The sequence below is a fragment of the Equus przewalskii genome, unplaced genomic scaffold, assembly GCF_037783145.1.
Source record: "Equus przewalskii isolate Varuska unplaced genomic scaffold, EquPr2 ChrUn-13, whole genome shotgun sequence".
NCBI lineage: Eukaryota > Metazoa > Chordata > Mammalia > Perissodactyla > Equidae > Equus > Equus przewalskii.
This window is the reverse complement of record NW_027228750.1, coordinates 6,846,381-6,862,655: the sequence shown is the minus strand read 5'-3', so window position 1 is coordinate 6,862,655 and position 16,275 is coordinate 6,846,381. Positions and strand designations below refer to the sequence as shown.

At 34.7% G+C, this 16,275-nt stretch overlaps 1 protein-coding gene across 18 annotated transcripts in view; it reads right to left on the bottom strand.

The window, feature by feature from the left end:
• The window catches only part of ST7L (suppression of tumorigenicity 7 like), an 89,785-nt gene that overhangs the window by 39,510 nt on the left and 34,000 nt on the right, over positions 1-16,275 (bottom strand). For all 18 annotated transcript variants that reach the window (XM_070607959.1, XM_070607949.1, XM_070607945.1 and 15 more), the window contains 4 exons: positions 16,105-16,202; positions 15,726-15,840; positions 13,483-13,555; positions 12,450-12,552 (listed from right to left, as the gene is read on the bottom strand). In XM_070607959.1, coding sequence (XP_070464060.1) covers positions 12,450-12,552; positions 13,483-13,555; positions 15,726-15,840; positions 16,105-16,202 — 389 coding nt within the window. The remainder of the gene's footprint in view (positions 1-12,449; positions 12,553-13,482; positions 13,556-15,725; positions 15,841-16,104; positions 16,203-16,275) is intronic.

Below are 16,275 nucleotides of genomic sequence, written 5' to 3'. Positions count from 1 at the left end.
AGAATATATCAGTACCTCACTCCTTTTTATAGCTGAATAATATTCCATTGTACGGATATAACACATTTGTTTATCCATCCATCATCTGATGGACATTTGGTTGTTTTCATCTTTTGGCTATTATGAATAATGCTGCAATAAACATTCACGTACAAGTTTTTATGTGAACGTGTTTTCACCACTCTTGGGTATATACCTAGGAGTGGAATTTCTGGGTCATATGGTAACTCTATGTTTAGGAGGTATTTATTATGACTTAGGGGCTGAAAATAAACCACTTGGAATTTGGGATTTGAGTTGATATATAAAGATGGATGGAATGTGGGGGATGAGCAGATTGGGGGGGAGGGTGGGCGGAGAAGAATAGGAGGATATATTCAAAGTACAGGGCCAACTTTACCAAGGCACTGAGCCAAGAAAGTATAATGCAAAATGCATTTAAGGGATTAGTGAGTATGCATGTTGAAGAAGTTAGAGCCTATCAATTCTTAGTCACAAATAAAATTCAATTCTATCTTAAACTCTTGAAGAAAATACTTGCCTTAATATTGTAATCCACAACAAAAGCTGTATAATCAGTTATTACACTAACCAAATGTACTAATTATATGAAGAAAGATGCAAAATTAACCACTTGTACATCATCTTTACTATTAAAATGGTCAACATAAAACAAAATCTTTAAAAAATATTTAGTTAGCTAAACACTTGCTCCAAGGACTGAGACCAGAGTACACTTCCCCTACTAAAATAGATTTGAAACAACCTCTTTGGTCCTAAATAATTTGGTACCACATTATGAGTCATAAGATCCAAACCACATTAATTTCTGTTAATATCAAAAGAGAAACATTCCAGAGGTGTCTCAAAAGATATATTCTCACATTTCAAATTCTAAGTTCCTCAGGTTGTTACATAAACTAATGAGATAAACAACATAAATTAAAGAGTTGAATTTGTGAAACACTTTGTAAAACTGCTACAAGCAGGAAGACTCTTAAAAACAAAAGGTTGTAGTTTCAAAATTTAACCCTTAGGTTATTAATCAATATATCTGTACTCATCATATTAATATATCTAAAATAACTTTTTATTTTTGTCTATGAAATACGCCTTTCCGACACTTAGTGAGCTTAATGCCCATCTTTAGTTATTCTTCTATACCCTAATAAGGCTGAAATTTTTTAAAAAAAAGATAAAAGAGATTAATTACTCTTAGTCTTGATGTCTCTGGCTCTTTCCTCAAAGTGTAAGAATGCAATCTGCTCATCAATTTATTTTAGCAGATGTCACAAGCTATGAGATTATTTACTAATCCAGTTTGGGGACTTAACATTTCCCATTCAGTTTCTTACAGGAATGCAGCAGAGGTTGTGTCCTGGTCAAGCAAAGCCCATTTGCTGCCTGGTTGGGTTCTCTCCCCTTAGTGCCTTGGGCCTATATTCAGGAGGATAATATTCTTTCTAATCCTCTCTAATCCTTGCCCATTTTTTTAAAACACAGTAAAAGATCACTCACACCAGGCGGCTGTGGGAAAATGGACTCAAATAGCTGACCTCTGACATGACTCCTTATGCTCTTTGCAAGTGCACTAAGAGCTTCTTCAGTAGGAAGCAAAGAAAATGTAGCAATCACAGTGGAATCTCCATCATAAAAACAGTATCTCATTTTTGGAAGAAAACTGTTTAATACTTAAACCAAGTCCTTTCTATTAAAATTCTGCTTCATTTTACAGATAGAGGAGACAAAATATCCCCAATTATTTTCAATGAGTTTTAGAACCCTGATGCCTTTAAACTAAAACCTATCTTGGTAGCCACTTAGCAAATGGTAAGCGAAGATATTCATTTAACATCATTCAGTAAAACTTATATTATAAAAAATATCAACTTAGTAGGTCAATAAAATACTTTTTGAACAGCAACTATGTATCTATATTTTCACTGTTTAATAATCTAAGTGACAATTCAGACAGTAATCAAACACATATGGTACACTTATTAGGAAATGATACTTCAGGATTTTATAGTAAAAAATCTTTGCTATTTAACCACTAAGACAAATTTTCCTTATGCTCTTAGTTTTTATTATCATGTCTTACCTACCAGCAAATGTCCTTTCCAATTTGCTTTAAAACAAAGCCATTCTTATTTTTCAGTTTCTAATAAGACATTGAAATAAAATACACATTCCCCAAAATATAAGGGAAAATTTCCAGTTTAAGGAAAACATATTTAAAATAGGTAATTATAGAATTATTACTTATTTTATCTCCTTCACAAATTGCTACTCAGGAATTTCTGCTATCCAGCAAAAGCTATCAGTTACTACACAATAGAAACCACATCCTTCAATACTACAGCACCTCGCATATTACACTACACACAGTAGGCACTAAATTACTTAACTGACTTGATCTGACATATATAGCTAAAATGTCTTCAAACTCATTTTTCAGTTTTTAGTTAAAGATATTTTCTAACTCTCTGGGCAAACCAAAAACAAAACAAAACATTTTACTTTCTTTAACTTAGATAGGCCTTTATAGCCATGCAGATCTAAACTACAGACATGTCTATTTACTGAACATTTACTGAATGCCTGTTATTTGCTAGGCAGAGTATCACACGTAAAATGATGAGTAAGACAAGAGTCTTGCTTTTATAAAACTCAAAGGGAACTAAGGGAGAGACATGCAAATAAACCAAAAAAAAGATGTGACTAAGGTACTGAAGAAAGAGAGAAGAGAGAGCCATAACCTCTGCTTGGGAAACGCAGCAAAAACACCTCTATAAAGGAGGCAATAGATGAGCAGGGTCTTGAAGAATGGGTAGAAATTTGCCAGAGAAGAGATTGAGCATATGTACAAAGGTAGGGAGACATGATCAGACATGACCAATCCAGGGAATAGCAGCACTGGAGATAAGGAGCAAGGCAGAAACAGCAAGGAGTAAGGCTGGAGACAGATAATGGGCCCAGACTGTGAAGGGCTTCCATATAAGCAATATTAAGGGGTTGGCCCTTATCCTATAGGTGATAGGCAACAAGCAGAGCTCTTTAAGCAGAGAAGATCTGCTGTTTAGGTGGATAACTCTGGCAACGGCCAAGGTGGAGAGGGGTTGATGGTAGGGAGACCAGTGATGAATCTGTTTTAATCGTCCAAGCAAGAGACGGTAAAGTATTTGAGATTATTTCTATATCTATATCTCTATGTTCAGAAATGCATAGAAAATGTCTATCAATGTATACACCAAACAAAAACAGAGGTTACCTGAGAGAATTAGAATTTTAAGGGAAAAAATAGGGAATTTTTTACTGCATAAACCTCTACAGGGTCTGAATTTTTTTTTTTTTTTTTAAAGATTTTATTTTTTCCTTTTTCTCCCCAAAGCCCCCCGGTACATAGTTGTGTATTCTTCGTTGTGGGTTCTCCTAGTTGTGGCATGTGGGATGCTGCCTCAGCGTGGTCTGATGAGCAGTGCCATGTCCGCGCCCAGGATTCGAACTAACGAAACACTGGGCCGCCTGCAGCAGAGCGCGCGAACTTAACCACTCGGCCACGGGGCCAGCCCCTACAGGGTCTGAATTTTTAAAAAGCACTCATTACTTTTATAACAAGACCAATAATAATTTTTTAAAGAATAGGTAATGAAGGTGCACAATGGTCAGTGACAGTGGGGATGAAGTAGAGGGCTAGATCTGAAAGACATTTCAAAGGTTATAATACGAGTTGGTAATTTAGGAAGAGCAGAGGTAAAGGTTAATGAGGAGAAGAGGATAATTAAGCTATAAATCACAATATAGAAATAGGAAGGAGAGGCTAGTTGGAGAAGAGACTTAAAAATAAACTTTTAGGGTCAGCCCCAGTGGTCTAGTGGTTAAATTTGGCACACTCCACTTCAGCGGCCTGGGTTTGGTTCCTAGGCGCGGACCTACACCACTCTTCTGTCAGTGGCCATGCTGTGGTGGCAGCTCACATACAAAAAAAGGAAGACTGGCAGTGGATGTTAGCTCAGGGCAAATCTTCCTCAGCAAAAAAAAAAAAAAAAAAAAAAAAAAATTTAAATTCAGTTTGAAACACATTAAAGCATCTGAGGTACCTATTAGATATCCAGGTAAAAATTTGCACAACTAGATGGAAATGCAAGTTTATCAACAAGGAAGGAAGCCAGAGTTAAAAGATACAGATTTGGAAATTATCAGTAAATAAAACATAGCTGAAGACATAAACCAAGCCAGGCACCTAGTATGTGCTGCAAGGACCTTCCATTTTAACTTCAAATCACCTTATTGTTATGTCTGGAATAAATCAGAAATTGCTTGTGACAATTTTAACTAGGATTCAACTATAGACAACATATTCAAATAACTACTCAAGTCTCTTGGTTTTCACTAAAAATATAAGAAATTAACACCATTTTGGAAGCTATAGTTAAAAAGACATAATGATGTATGGTCTGATGGTTTCTTTTATAACGCTAAAACCACACCTATGCTTACACTCAAATTCACTTTAATTTTGAATTGCTTTGATCTTTACAATTTATCTTTAGATTACTTTGTTTCTATTACTTTGTAAATCTTACAACAGCTTTTGACCAAAAGCAATATAATTCTGACCTGAAGTAATGATAATGCTTTATAATCTTCCTCTTAAAAGCAGAGGTTAAAGAAAAATCTCTCTGAAGGCATCTGAAATTAAGGTACTTTGCTCTTGATCAGTCATGCACACCAAGAACCAATTTATCTCTGCAATTAGTTTTCTCAGTGCACATTCTATGAGATTGGACAGGCAGGATGAAAGCAGAGAGTCCACAGAGATGTGTATTAGCGAGGAGACTAAAGACGGTTCCCAGAAAGAAAGTAAACAGGACTGCTATATGAATAAACTGAAAGAAAACATAATACTAGCTAACGGCCTCAAGAGCAAAGAGAAAGTAATCTTATGTTGAAAGGAGAGGGAAGGGAGGCTAGAGGGCACTTCGCACAGGAAAATTCCTTTCCATATCACCCCAAAGAGCAGCACCTCAAGAGACAAGCAACCACATCTCAACCCTTCCACCCAGGCTACAGTACAACAGAACATGAAGACAAAGGCCTGACTGGGCTCTAAGTGTGGGTCACAGACTTCAACACTACTGCCCTTTTTCTCTCTTTACTCCTATTATGCCAGAGTCTCAACTGAGTGCCTGTTTCCCTCTTATCTTTTATATATGCTGCTATAACATAGGTAGTTTGGCCAATGAAATGTAAGCCTGCTGCTAAACAGCTAGTATCTTCTTTGGTGGATGAGCCTTGTTACATCCTACAGGCTTCAATTTCTCATCAACCAGAATGGATTTTACCTTTTATATATCAGTTTTTTTTTTTTTAATTTTTATTTTTTTAAAGATTTTATTTTTTCCTTTTTCTCCCCAAAGCCCCCCGGTACATAGTTGTATATTCTTCGTTGTGGGTTCTTCTAGTTGTGGCATGTGGGACGCTGCCTCAGCGTGGTCTGATGAGCAGTGCCATGTCCGCGCCCAGGATTCGAACTGACGAAACACTGGGCCGCCTGCAGCGGAGAGCGCGAACTTAACCACTCGGCCACGGGGCCGGCCCCATATATCAGTTTATTTTTAAAATTCCCCTTGCACTTATAAAAACCTCCAGGCACAGTCTGCTTTTTTGGCAGCACAATATTAAAAACAGTTTTATGTAAAATAAGAAATAATAATTTTTTTTTCTTCTGCTTTTTTCTCCCCAAATTCCCCCAGTACATAGTTGTATATTTTAGTTGTGGGTCCTTCTAGTTGTGGCATGTGGGACGCTGCCTCAGCATGGCCTGATGAGCGGTGCCATATCCACACCCAGGATTCAAACCAGCAAAATCCTGGGCTGCCAAAGCAGAGCACATGAACTTAACCACTCAGCCAGGGGGCCTGCCCCAAGAAATAATAATTTCTTAAAGCTACAAATAACATATTCCTAAACATGTACTAAAATTGTAGAGATTTACTAAACAAGTTTTTGTTATTGTTTTGTTTTTAAATGTTCTACTTTACTCTTCCCCAATGGCTTCTTCTGTAAGACACAAATAAATTGTCCTCAGAGTATTAACTAATTCAAATTAGTTAATTCCTAACTGTCTCAATATCTTCACCTTCACCTCATCTCAACAAAAGAATCCCAAATCTTACACATTCTAAGGCTATAAGCATTAAAAAAAATTCACCAGGAAAGAGTACATACTGGAACAGCTTAAACAGGAAGAGAAAATGGTAACAGAAGTATAATAAAGCAGTGATTGCCATGATAATCAATCCTGTTGCCTGACACTCATTGTGTTAAGCACCTCACATGTATCATTTCATTTAATCAGAAGGCATGACACTTTGACAGTGCTTCCCAAGCAGAGTCAGATTCTTTTTTCTTTATTGAGGTATAATTTAAAAACAGTAAAATGCACAGATCTTAAGTATACAGTTCAATGAGTTTTGACAAATGCAGACAAGTAACACCCATTCAAGACAGAACATTTCCATCACCCCAGAAAGTTCTTTCCAGTTAATCTCTTATCCTGACCACATGAGGCAACTACTGTTCTAATTTCTGCTACCATAGATCACTTACCTTGAATGCCACATAAATGAATCCTTCAGTATGTACTCTTTTGTACAACACTGTACTTTTGAGATTCATCTATGTTTTGCTTGTATCAGTAGCTTTTTCTTTTTATTGCTGAAGGGTATCCTACTGAATAAATATATTGCAATTTGTCCATGTACTTGTTAATATACCATTTGAGTTGTTTCCAGTTTGGGGCTATTATGAATAAAGCTGCTATAAACCTTCATGTTCAAGTCTTTTGGGGGACATATGGTTTCATTTCTCTTGGGGATATACCTTGAAGTAGAATTACTGGGTCTTAGGATAAAGCATATGTTTAATTTTATAAGAAATTGCCAAACAGTTTTCCAAAGTAGTTGTATCATTTTATACTCTTAGCTGCAATGTATGAGAGTTCTAACAGCTCCACATTCTGTCCAACATTTTATCAGTCTTTTTAATTATAGCCATTCTGGTAGGGGTGAAGCAGTACCTTGTTGTGATTTTATGTTGCATTTCCCTGATAACTAATGATGTTGAGCACCTCTTTATGTGTTTATTGGACATTCCAATATCTTCTTTCATGAAATATTTGTTCAAGGCTTTTGACAATTTTTCATACTGTCTTTTCTAATTTACATATTCTGGATATGAGTCCTTTGCCAAACAAAATACAATTTTTTTTTTCCTGTCTGTGGCTTGCCTTTTCATTTTCTTAACACTGTCTTCAAAGAGCAGAATTTTAAATTGTTCAAAAGGCCAATTTATAATTTTTCTCTTAGGTGACTTTTTTGTCCTAGAAAATATTTGCCTACTCCAAAGTTTCAAAGATATTCTTAAATGTTTTATTCTAGATATTGTATACTTTGTTTTTACATTTAGGTCAATGATCTGTCTTAAATTCATGTTTATGTATGCTATGAGAAAAATTCATGATTTTCCCCCATTCTGACATCCAAATGTTCCAGCACCATTTGTTGAAAAGAGTTTCCTTTCCCCATTGAATTACATTGGTTCTTTTGTCAAAAGTCAGTTGACCATACACACGTAGATATATTTTTGGACATTATGGTCTGTGATTTTGGCTTTTTATTTCAAATTTCAAATATAAAATTATTTCAAATTTAAATATAAAAGTAATAAAATTTAGAAAAATTTGGTGGTAGAATGCTTATAAAAAACCTTCAGTGAAATATTGCAGCAAGCTATTGCTAGATTCTAAATTAGAAGTGGACAATACTATTCTAACTGATGTGTATAGTGTCATACTAAGAACAGTTACATCTACAGCAGATCACTGACATTCACAGATTTAGTATTTATAATTTCAATCATCTGTAGTATCTCTAAACATCCAGGATTTATAAAGCCATCATTTTACTAAGGCACAAATTTGAATCATGTGCGCTGAGGCTTGTGCACATATGTGAGTAATTTACCTAATGAATAACCCTAGCTGACTCTTCAGCATCCATATCTCAGCAAGGTTCATGAGCCACCCTGTTTTCATTTCATGGGTAAAATTATATGTTATAATCGTATTTTCAACTATGGAGATTCACAACGGTTTTGGAACATATTAATTAAGAATGTCAATGGCCTACTGTAATAATAATGTTAAAGAATACCTTCTGTAATAAAAAGACATTAAAAAATGTCCAAAGGACCTGAACAGACCATTTATTCAAAGAAGATATACAAATGGCCAATAAGTACATTAACAGATGCTCAACATCAAGTCATTAAGGAAATGCAAACCAAAACCACAATGAGATACCACTGTACACCTACTAGGATAACTATAATCGAAAGACAGACAATAATAAGTGTTGATACAGAAACTGGAACCCTCACACATTGATGGTGGGAATGTAAAATAGCACAGCCACTTTGGAAAACAGTTTGGTAGTTTCTCAAAAAAGTTAAACGTAGAATTACCATATGACCCACCAATTCTGCTCAGAGGTACATATACAAGAGGGGTGAAACCATGTGTTCACACAAAAACTTGCACGTGAATATTCATAGCAGCATTATTCATAATAGCCAAAAAATAGAACCAACCCAAATGCCCATCAATTGATGAATGGATAAACAAAATGTGGTATATCCACTCAATGGAATATTATTCAGCCATAAAAAGGAATGAAGTATTGATACATGCTACATTATGCTAAGTGAAAAACTCAGACTTAAAAGGCCACCATATGTACGATTCCAAATCCATAAAGACAGAAAGTAGATTAGTGGTCACCAAGGATTAGGAGCAGGAGGGATGGGGAGTGACTGTGAATAGGTACAGGGATTCTTTTTGGGGTAATGAAAATGTTCTAGAATTAGATAGTGGTGATGATTGTACAATTGCATGAATATACTAAACAATCACTAAATTATGTACTTAAAAGGGTGAATTGTATGGTATGTGAATTATCTCAATTAAAAAAAGAATACCTTCTATAAAACTATTTGATGGTTGAATAATAAAGAATATGAGACACTAGAATGACTGAAACAGGATGCTGTGGAAAATTGAAAAGGTGTGAAACATTTTCTACTATAAAATTTATTTGCTTATTTATTTTTGGACTCAGTTTTTTTCTTTTAAAGGAATTAATTTTCCTCCCTTCCTCCCTTCCTTCCTCCCTCCCTCCCTCCCTTCCTTCTTTCTTTCTTTTTTTTGAGGAAGACTAGCCCTGTGTGAACATCTGTTGCCAATCTTCCTCTTTTTTTTCTCCCCAAAGCCCCAGTGCATAGTAGTATATCCTAGCTGTATGTCCTTCTAATTCTTCTATGTGGGATGCTGCCACAGCATGGCTTGATGAGCGGTGTTAGGTCCTCACCCAGGATCCGAACTGGCAAACCCCAGGCCACTGAAGCAGAGTGAGCGAACTTAACCACTTGGCCATGGGGCCAGCCCCTAGTATTAAATTTAAAAACTGACAATTTCTATAGTAGCTGAAAGATTCACAGTCTTTTTCTTGTTTGGTGACTAAAAAATATGTTTGTTGAACCAAAACCATAGCTAGGTGATGAAGAACAAGTCAAAAACCATGAAAACATGCTGTTCTAATTTTTTACTATTATTATCATAGTTACCGTACACTGAAATTCATTCAGTAGATTAAAAAAATCTGTAAAAGCAATCAATATTAGTGAAACATCTAAAGCAAATTCATAGTCCGAAAAGATTGATGTGATCTTCCTCTATTGCACTTTTAATAGTTTTCAGCTTTAACAAATTGCACAGCTCTACACCTACAGCCGTTTCTGCTGCAGTTATGTGGAAAGTCGCCAAAAAATATTTTCTGCTAAAACAGCTTTATCCTTTGTCATTTTACTGGTAAGATTCATACAACATTTGACAAATCTGCATAATAAATTTGTAAGCACAAAAGAAGATTTAAAATATATATATTTAAATGTCACTGTTCATTAGGATAAATAAGTTATCATGACCCAGAGTTGAAGTTTGACGAAGAAAACCTCTAAAGCCCTTTCTGTTTGCTGGCTCCAACTAAGAGTCAGGAATAGACACCATAACAGAAGAGAGAAAGAGAAAGAGAGAGAATATCTGTACATACATCATCACTTGTAAAACCCTAGCACAAACAGACAGCCACAAATTCCAGAGCTCTCCCAGTTCATAGAACACCAATGTTATTTAAGTGGGATGTTATTCAAGTTGTTGGAGCTTAAAATTTCTCCACAAAACCTTAATAATTATCCTGTTAGAAATTAGAAAATATTTTGAACTAAATTATATAAAAACTATTGCTCTAGTATGTAGTTAAAACTGTGCTTAGAGATAGATTTATAGACATAAATGGATATATCAGAAAGAAGAAAGGCTGAAAACTAATGGGTTAAGTACCTATATAAGAAGATACAGGAAATAAAAAATAATAGGGCCAAAGAAAGTTGAAGGAAGGCCATAAAGAGCAGAAATTAATGAGCCAGGAAACAAACTGTAGAGAAGATCAACAAAGTTACAGCTCAGTTCTTTGCAAAGACTAATAAAATTGATAAATCCCTGGGGAATCTAATCAAGGAAAAAAAAAAGGTAGCCAGTGTTTGGAATTAAAAAGTACATATTACAACTGATCCAGCAAATATTAACATGGTGAGAAAAGGATTTTATGAAATCTTTATGGCAATAAATTTGAAAATTTTGACAAAATAAATTGCCAGAAAAATACAACTTACCAAAAAGTAACAAAAGAAACAATAAATTTGAATACTTATGGACTGGTTAAAGAAATTGAACTTGTGAAATGAAATAAACTAAAGAAATCAAATTTGTTACAAAAATCCTCAAAGAAAACTCCCAGAATCAGCTTTTTCAGCAAATTGTAGCATTTAAGTATCATTTAAGGCAGAAATAATTCTAATTTTACACAAATTATTCCAGAGAATTAAAAAAGAGGGACTACTCCTTAACTTGTTCTATAAAGCCAACAATAAAGGAAAAGTATAGACCAAAAATATAAGAAAAGAAGAAAATGAACATAATTAATGTCAGAATAGTGGTTACCTTTAGGGAATAGGGAAGAAATTGTAACTGGGCAAGGGCAGTCAAGTGGACTTCTAGGGGGTGACAATGTTGTTTCTTGACCTCAGAGGTAGTTTCCACTCATTTGCTTTAAAATAAATCACTAAGATGCACATTTCCGTTTTTCACATTTTGCTGTATATGCATTATAATTCATACTAAAAATTTTATTTAAATTTATGGGACCAGTGTCACTTAATGAGAGAATGGTATAAATATTTGTTGACTGTCATTTTTAGGTTTTGGTAATTTTCTTTTTTTTTTTTTTTAGGAAGATTAGCCCTGAGCTAACATCTGCCACCAATCCCCCTCTTTTTGCTGAGGAAGACTGGCCCCGAGCTAACATCCTTGCCCATCTCCCTCTACTTTATATGTGGGACGCCTACCACAGCTTGGTGTGCCAAGCAGTGCCATGTCCGCACCCAGGATCCAAACCGGTGAACCCCAGGCCACCAGAAGTGGAACGTGCAAACCTAACCGCTGTGCCACCGGGCCGGCCCCTAGATTTTGGTAATTTTCTTGACTCAATCTTTACTTACTCTAACAGACAGCTTCCACTTCTTGGAGATTATCTTTTAGAGATTAATTTCTTTAATGTTTACTAGCTTCCAAATTCCATTAACACACATTATACTGGAATCAACAGTTATGATTACATTTTGTACTAAAGGCATCTATTGTTGAATATTCCATATTTTCTAACACGGGGCATTGTTTTTAAAACCCAAAAGTTAATCTTGAGTGATAACACACAAAGATTAATCAACAATCTGTGCCTGCAAGGTGCATAATATAAAGACAAACAAGATGGGTACAGTTTCATATTGGGCTAAATAAACATGAACTCAGCTTTTTCAGGTAACTTCCACATCTGTTTCCTATCATTGATTATTTTAATCTATTTGTCATCAGTCTTTGTTGACCCAGCCCTAGTTCAAAATCTAGACATCTGTCTAGATGTAAAAAGCTTTTACAGTATCAGGAAATTTTATTTAATGATATGAAATATGAATAATCTTTTACTAGGACCAAGCCATTTTATTTCTTCTCTATAACTACAGTAAAAGAATAGCTAAGTGAACACACTTCAAATTTTATTTTGACAGCAATTACAAAGCCTATAGTGAACTACTGCTCCTATTCACCTTTCTAAATGACCTCTAACATCCCCTTTAAGGCAAATTATAAGCATCAAAATACGGCTGACTGAAACAATTTTGACTCAAATTATGGAGACCCAAACTTTGGTCTATACATTGTCATCAATTTGATAAGATTAAATAAGTAGTATTTCCATCATAAAATTTCTCACTTTTGGTACATGAGGATTAAATTCCACAGCTCTGTGAATTGCTTCCACAGCATTAATTTCTGCTGTGCTTAAGCCTCTTCTGGATGCTGTTTCTGGAGAGAATCTGTAAGAAAACCACAAGATGAAAAAATGAATATTAAAAAAAACCATACACACATATATATATACATATACATGAATTTACATCATAATCTAGCGCCCTGAACCAGAGGTTTCTGGTGATGGCCAAAGCCAAATAACTCCTCAACATGAAAGTAAAGCCTTTGGTTCAACATGTAAAGAAAGGCAGCATAAGAAATGGAAATCTTCAAATTTAGGTAAAGAAAGCCTTCAGAAGTCCACTGAAGGCACACTTTGGGAAAGATAATAAAACAAGAAATGCTACACAGGGACATACAGAGAATCTCATGAAACAGTTTTTCTTATCAATTTTCAATGAGAGGAAACAGACTGAATATTCTATTCTTATTCTTATCAAGGCACAGTAATACAAGGTAAAAGAAAATGGTTGCCATTTGGTTGGTTTTTGAATATCTTACCTGTGGAATAAAGAGACATTCATTAAGGGCAGCCAAAAATACAAGGAAAACAGACTAACTCAGAATTATCTCAGAACAGACAAAACGAAACCTATTTCTCTACCACACACCTTATCATCATCATTGCAGCTACTATGTACTATATGTACCTTCTTTCTAGCATTGCTTTAGGCACTTAACACACACAACCCTCACACAACCACCTTACAGTATTATCCTCATTTTACAGAGAGGAAGAGACTCAAACTGATTAACTTGCCCAAAGTACTACACCTGGTATGTGATAGACTTTGAATTTGAACCCAGGTTTACTTACCTGTAAACCCTTGGTCTTTCTACTACACATAGTAAGAAGCTTCAAAGCCCTATAAAGTCAAGGGTCATTCAGAAGCAAGTAGGGAGGAGAAAGACCATCATTTAAAGGCAGAGGATAAAAAACATAATATTGAGTTTAGCAGTCTTTCCAAATTATTGTAGTTTTCATAACCACTTACTTATCTGAAACAGTCCTTGTCTTCAACAGTGCTGCTGTATAACAGATTGCTGCTGACTTTGGAAGGCTTATATCTGTAATAACAATTTTCAACTTAGGTAAGAAGCAGAAAAAATATCTTAAGACAATTTTTCTTTCTCTGAGGAAGATTCACCCTAAGCTAACATCCATGCCAATCTTCCTCTGTTTTTTAGTGTGTGGACCACCAGCACAGCATGGCTGCTAACAGAGTGGTGTAGGTCCGAATCTGGGCCACCAAAGCAGAGCATGCTAAACTTAACCACTAAGCCCCTGGGGCTGGCCCAACAATTTTTAATAAGAATAATTCATAGCATAAATTCAACAGATAAAATATAATGGTAGAAGCACGTGACACCTAATTGCAAAACCTGAGTTGGAATCTTGATTCTTCTATTTACTAGCTATGCATCCTTGAACTAGTAGCGACTTCTTTAACCTCAGTTTTCTTTTCTCAAAATATGGAAATAGTACTTTTCTGGCAGAGATTAAATTAAATTATGTCTGTGAAAGCCCTCAGCACAATGGTGAAAAGTACTCAACACATATTTATAATAATCTGCTTACAATACTACTATTCAGGGAAAAAGGCATAGCATAGCTAAAACTATGTAAAAATTCCACCTGTTCAGAGAAAAAATAAGATTCGGAAAAAAAATTTAACAGTAGTTAAATTCAGGTGATACAACCACAAGTGATTTCAATTTTTTCTTCTTCCTATGTTTTTGTATTTCCTACATTTTCTTAATTGATGATTTTTTATCAAATAAAAAAAAATTAACTGGGAACTAGAATGAAATTAATTATACAAATTCTTTCTTAAAGAGTCAAAACAATGTTATCAGAAGAGTAAGACTGCAGAACTTTCTTGTTTAGATTTCAGAGTTATACCAGCAAATGGAAAACTAAAAAAAGTAAATTTGCTTTTAACTTCTTCAGGGTTCTAGAATGGTAAAAAACTGGGGACTCATAAAAATAACTGAAAACATAGAGGCATATCTAAGTTGTTAGTTTTATTTTATTTTTAATGAATCAGGTCCTATCTGATTTTTTTTATATTCAGTCCCTAAACTTGTTCATCATAAGTACCATAAGCAGGTCATGCATCCGGTAAGTTACATATGGAAAGACTTTCTCACAAATTTCTCCATGAACCTGCACTATTTGGTAGTACTTCCTAAGAATTCCAAATGTTTAAAAGAAATAAACTTTTCTTTCCAAGTGTAACACATTTCAAACTTTCCAAGTCATGGGATTGCCAAGTCAATGGGTAGGAACTTGCAACAGGACAAGTGTGAATAAGTGACTTACATGTGTTCTGTTATAGTGAAAGATGCGTTATAGTGAAAGATATTATGGTAGTGAGGATATTTTCAGCTTGGGGTGAAAAGCTGATGCCTCACTCAGAATGACAAAGGTATGCTTCTTAAAAATTCTCCCAACTCCATTTGTGGTAAACTGGAATTGTTACACTCTAATAATAAAAACAGCCAATATATATTGATTTCTTACATTTGGAAGACTAGTAAACAAAGAAATAAAATACCTGGATTGAAGTTTAGGCTTGCTACTTACTGGCTGGAAGACCTTACCCATTTACTTAACTTTCTTCAATTCCAGTTTCCTTATTTACTAACTGAAGATAATAAAAATTACTTGTCCTACTACCTCACAAGATTATTATAAGGATGGGATGAGAGAATAAATTACACTGTGTAACTAAAAAGCATTGTGAAAATGTTATTTTGAATTACTCTTATACATACTGCTAAGCAACTTCTGTTAGCCTTCCCTGACACTTCAAAACAAATGAGGTACCATCCTATGTACATGATACCACACACTTTTTCAGTGATCTCACCTAACACACCAGGCTTCAATATAACTACTATTCACTGGTCTGTGTGTTCCACTAAACTGTAAATCCTACGAGGGCTAAATCCATGTCTTTTTCACTGTTGTATTCCAAGCGCTTCACTCATATTAGGCACTCAATAAACAAACAAATAAAACTTGACAGAAGAAAAGTTCCTCCTTGCAGGCTTTTGCTACCAAAAGTCCTGATAAAGAAAATATTTAATAGCAAGGTTGTACCCATGGCTTCTAAATACTGACTGATAAGAATGAAAAGGGAAAGTCACAGAAACACCAGAACAGGATCACATTTATGATTACATAATTGAAAAAAAATACTTTAACCATGCCATCAACTAAGATATCACTCACCATCATATTTTGCTAGGACTGCCTGAACATCTGCATAGGCCTGTAATTCTAAAAGTGATTCTAGGAGATTTTCATGGATGTTCAACATGGTAAGAGGAGGAAATTCTTTCATCAACTGTATATTAAAAGGAAAAAAGATTAAAATTAAAGCAAAAGAACTCAATGGAGCTGACTCAGATTAAAGTAGAAATTCTTTTGTTTCTTAACAAAACTGTGGAGATTTAACCCTTAAGAAATGTATGTATATTAAATAAATATCTTGTTATAAAAACTACTAATTAAAAAACAATGATTATGCATTAATATAACTGGCAACTTAAACCACATTTTCAGTTTTTGGAGGAATAAATATAAAGGTCCAGTCATCAAATTTACTTACATCTCTCATTATCTTAACTGCCTCTCTTATTCTTCCTAATTTTCTTGCACACATTGCCAATCTTCTTTTAATATATACCAGTACATTGGTATCTCTTCCTATTTAATAAAACAAAAAATGACGCAACTTTCACTTTTGTATCATGACTTGCTATTTCATTAATATATTATC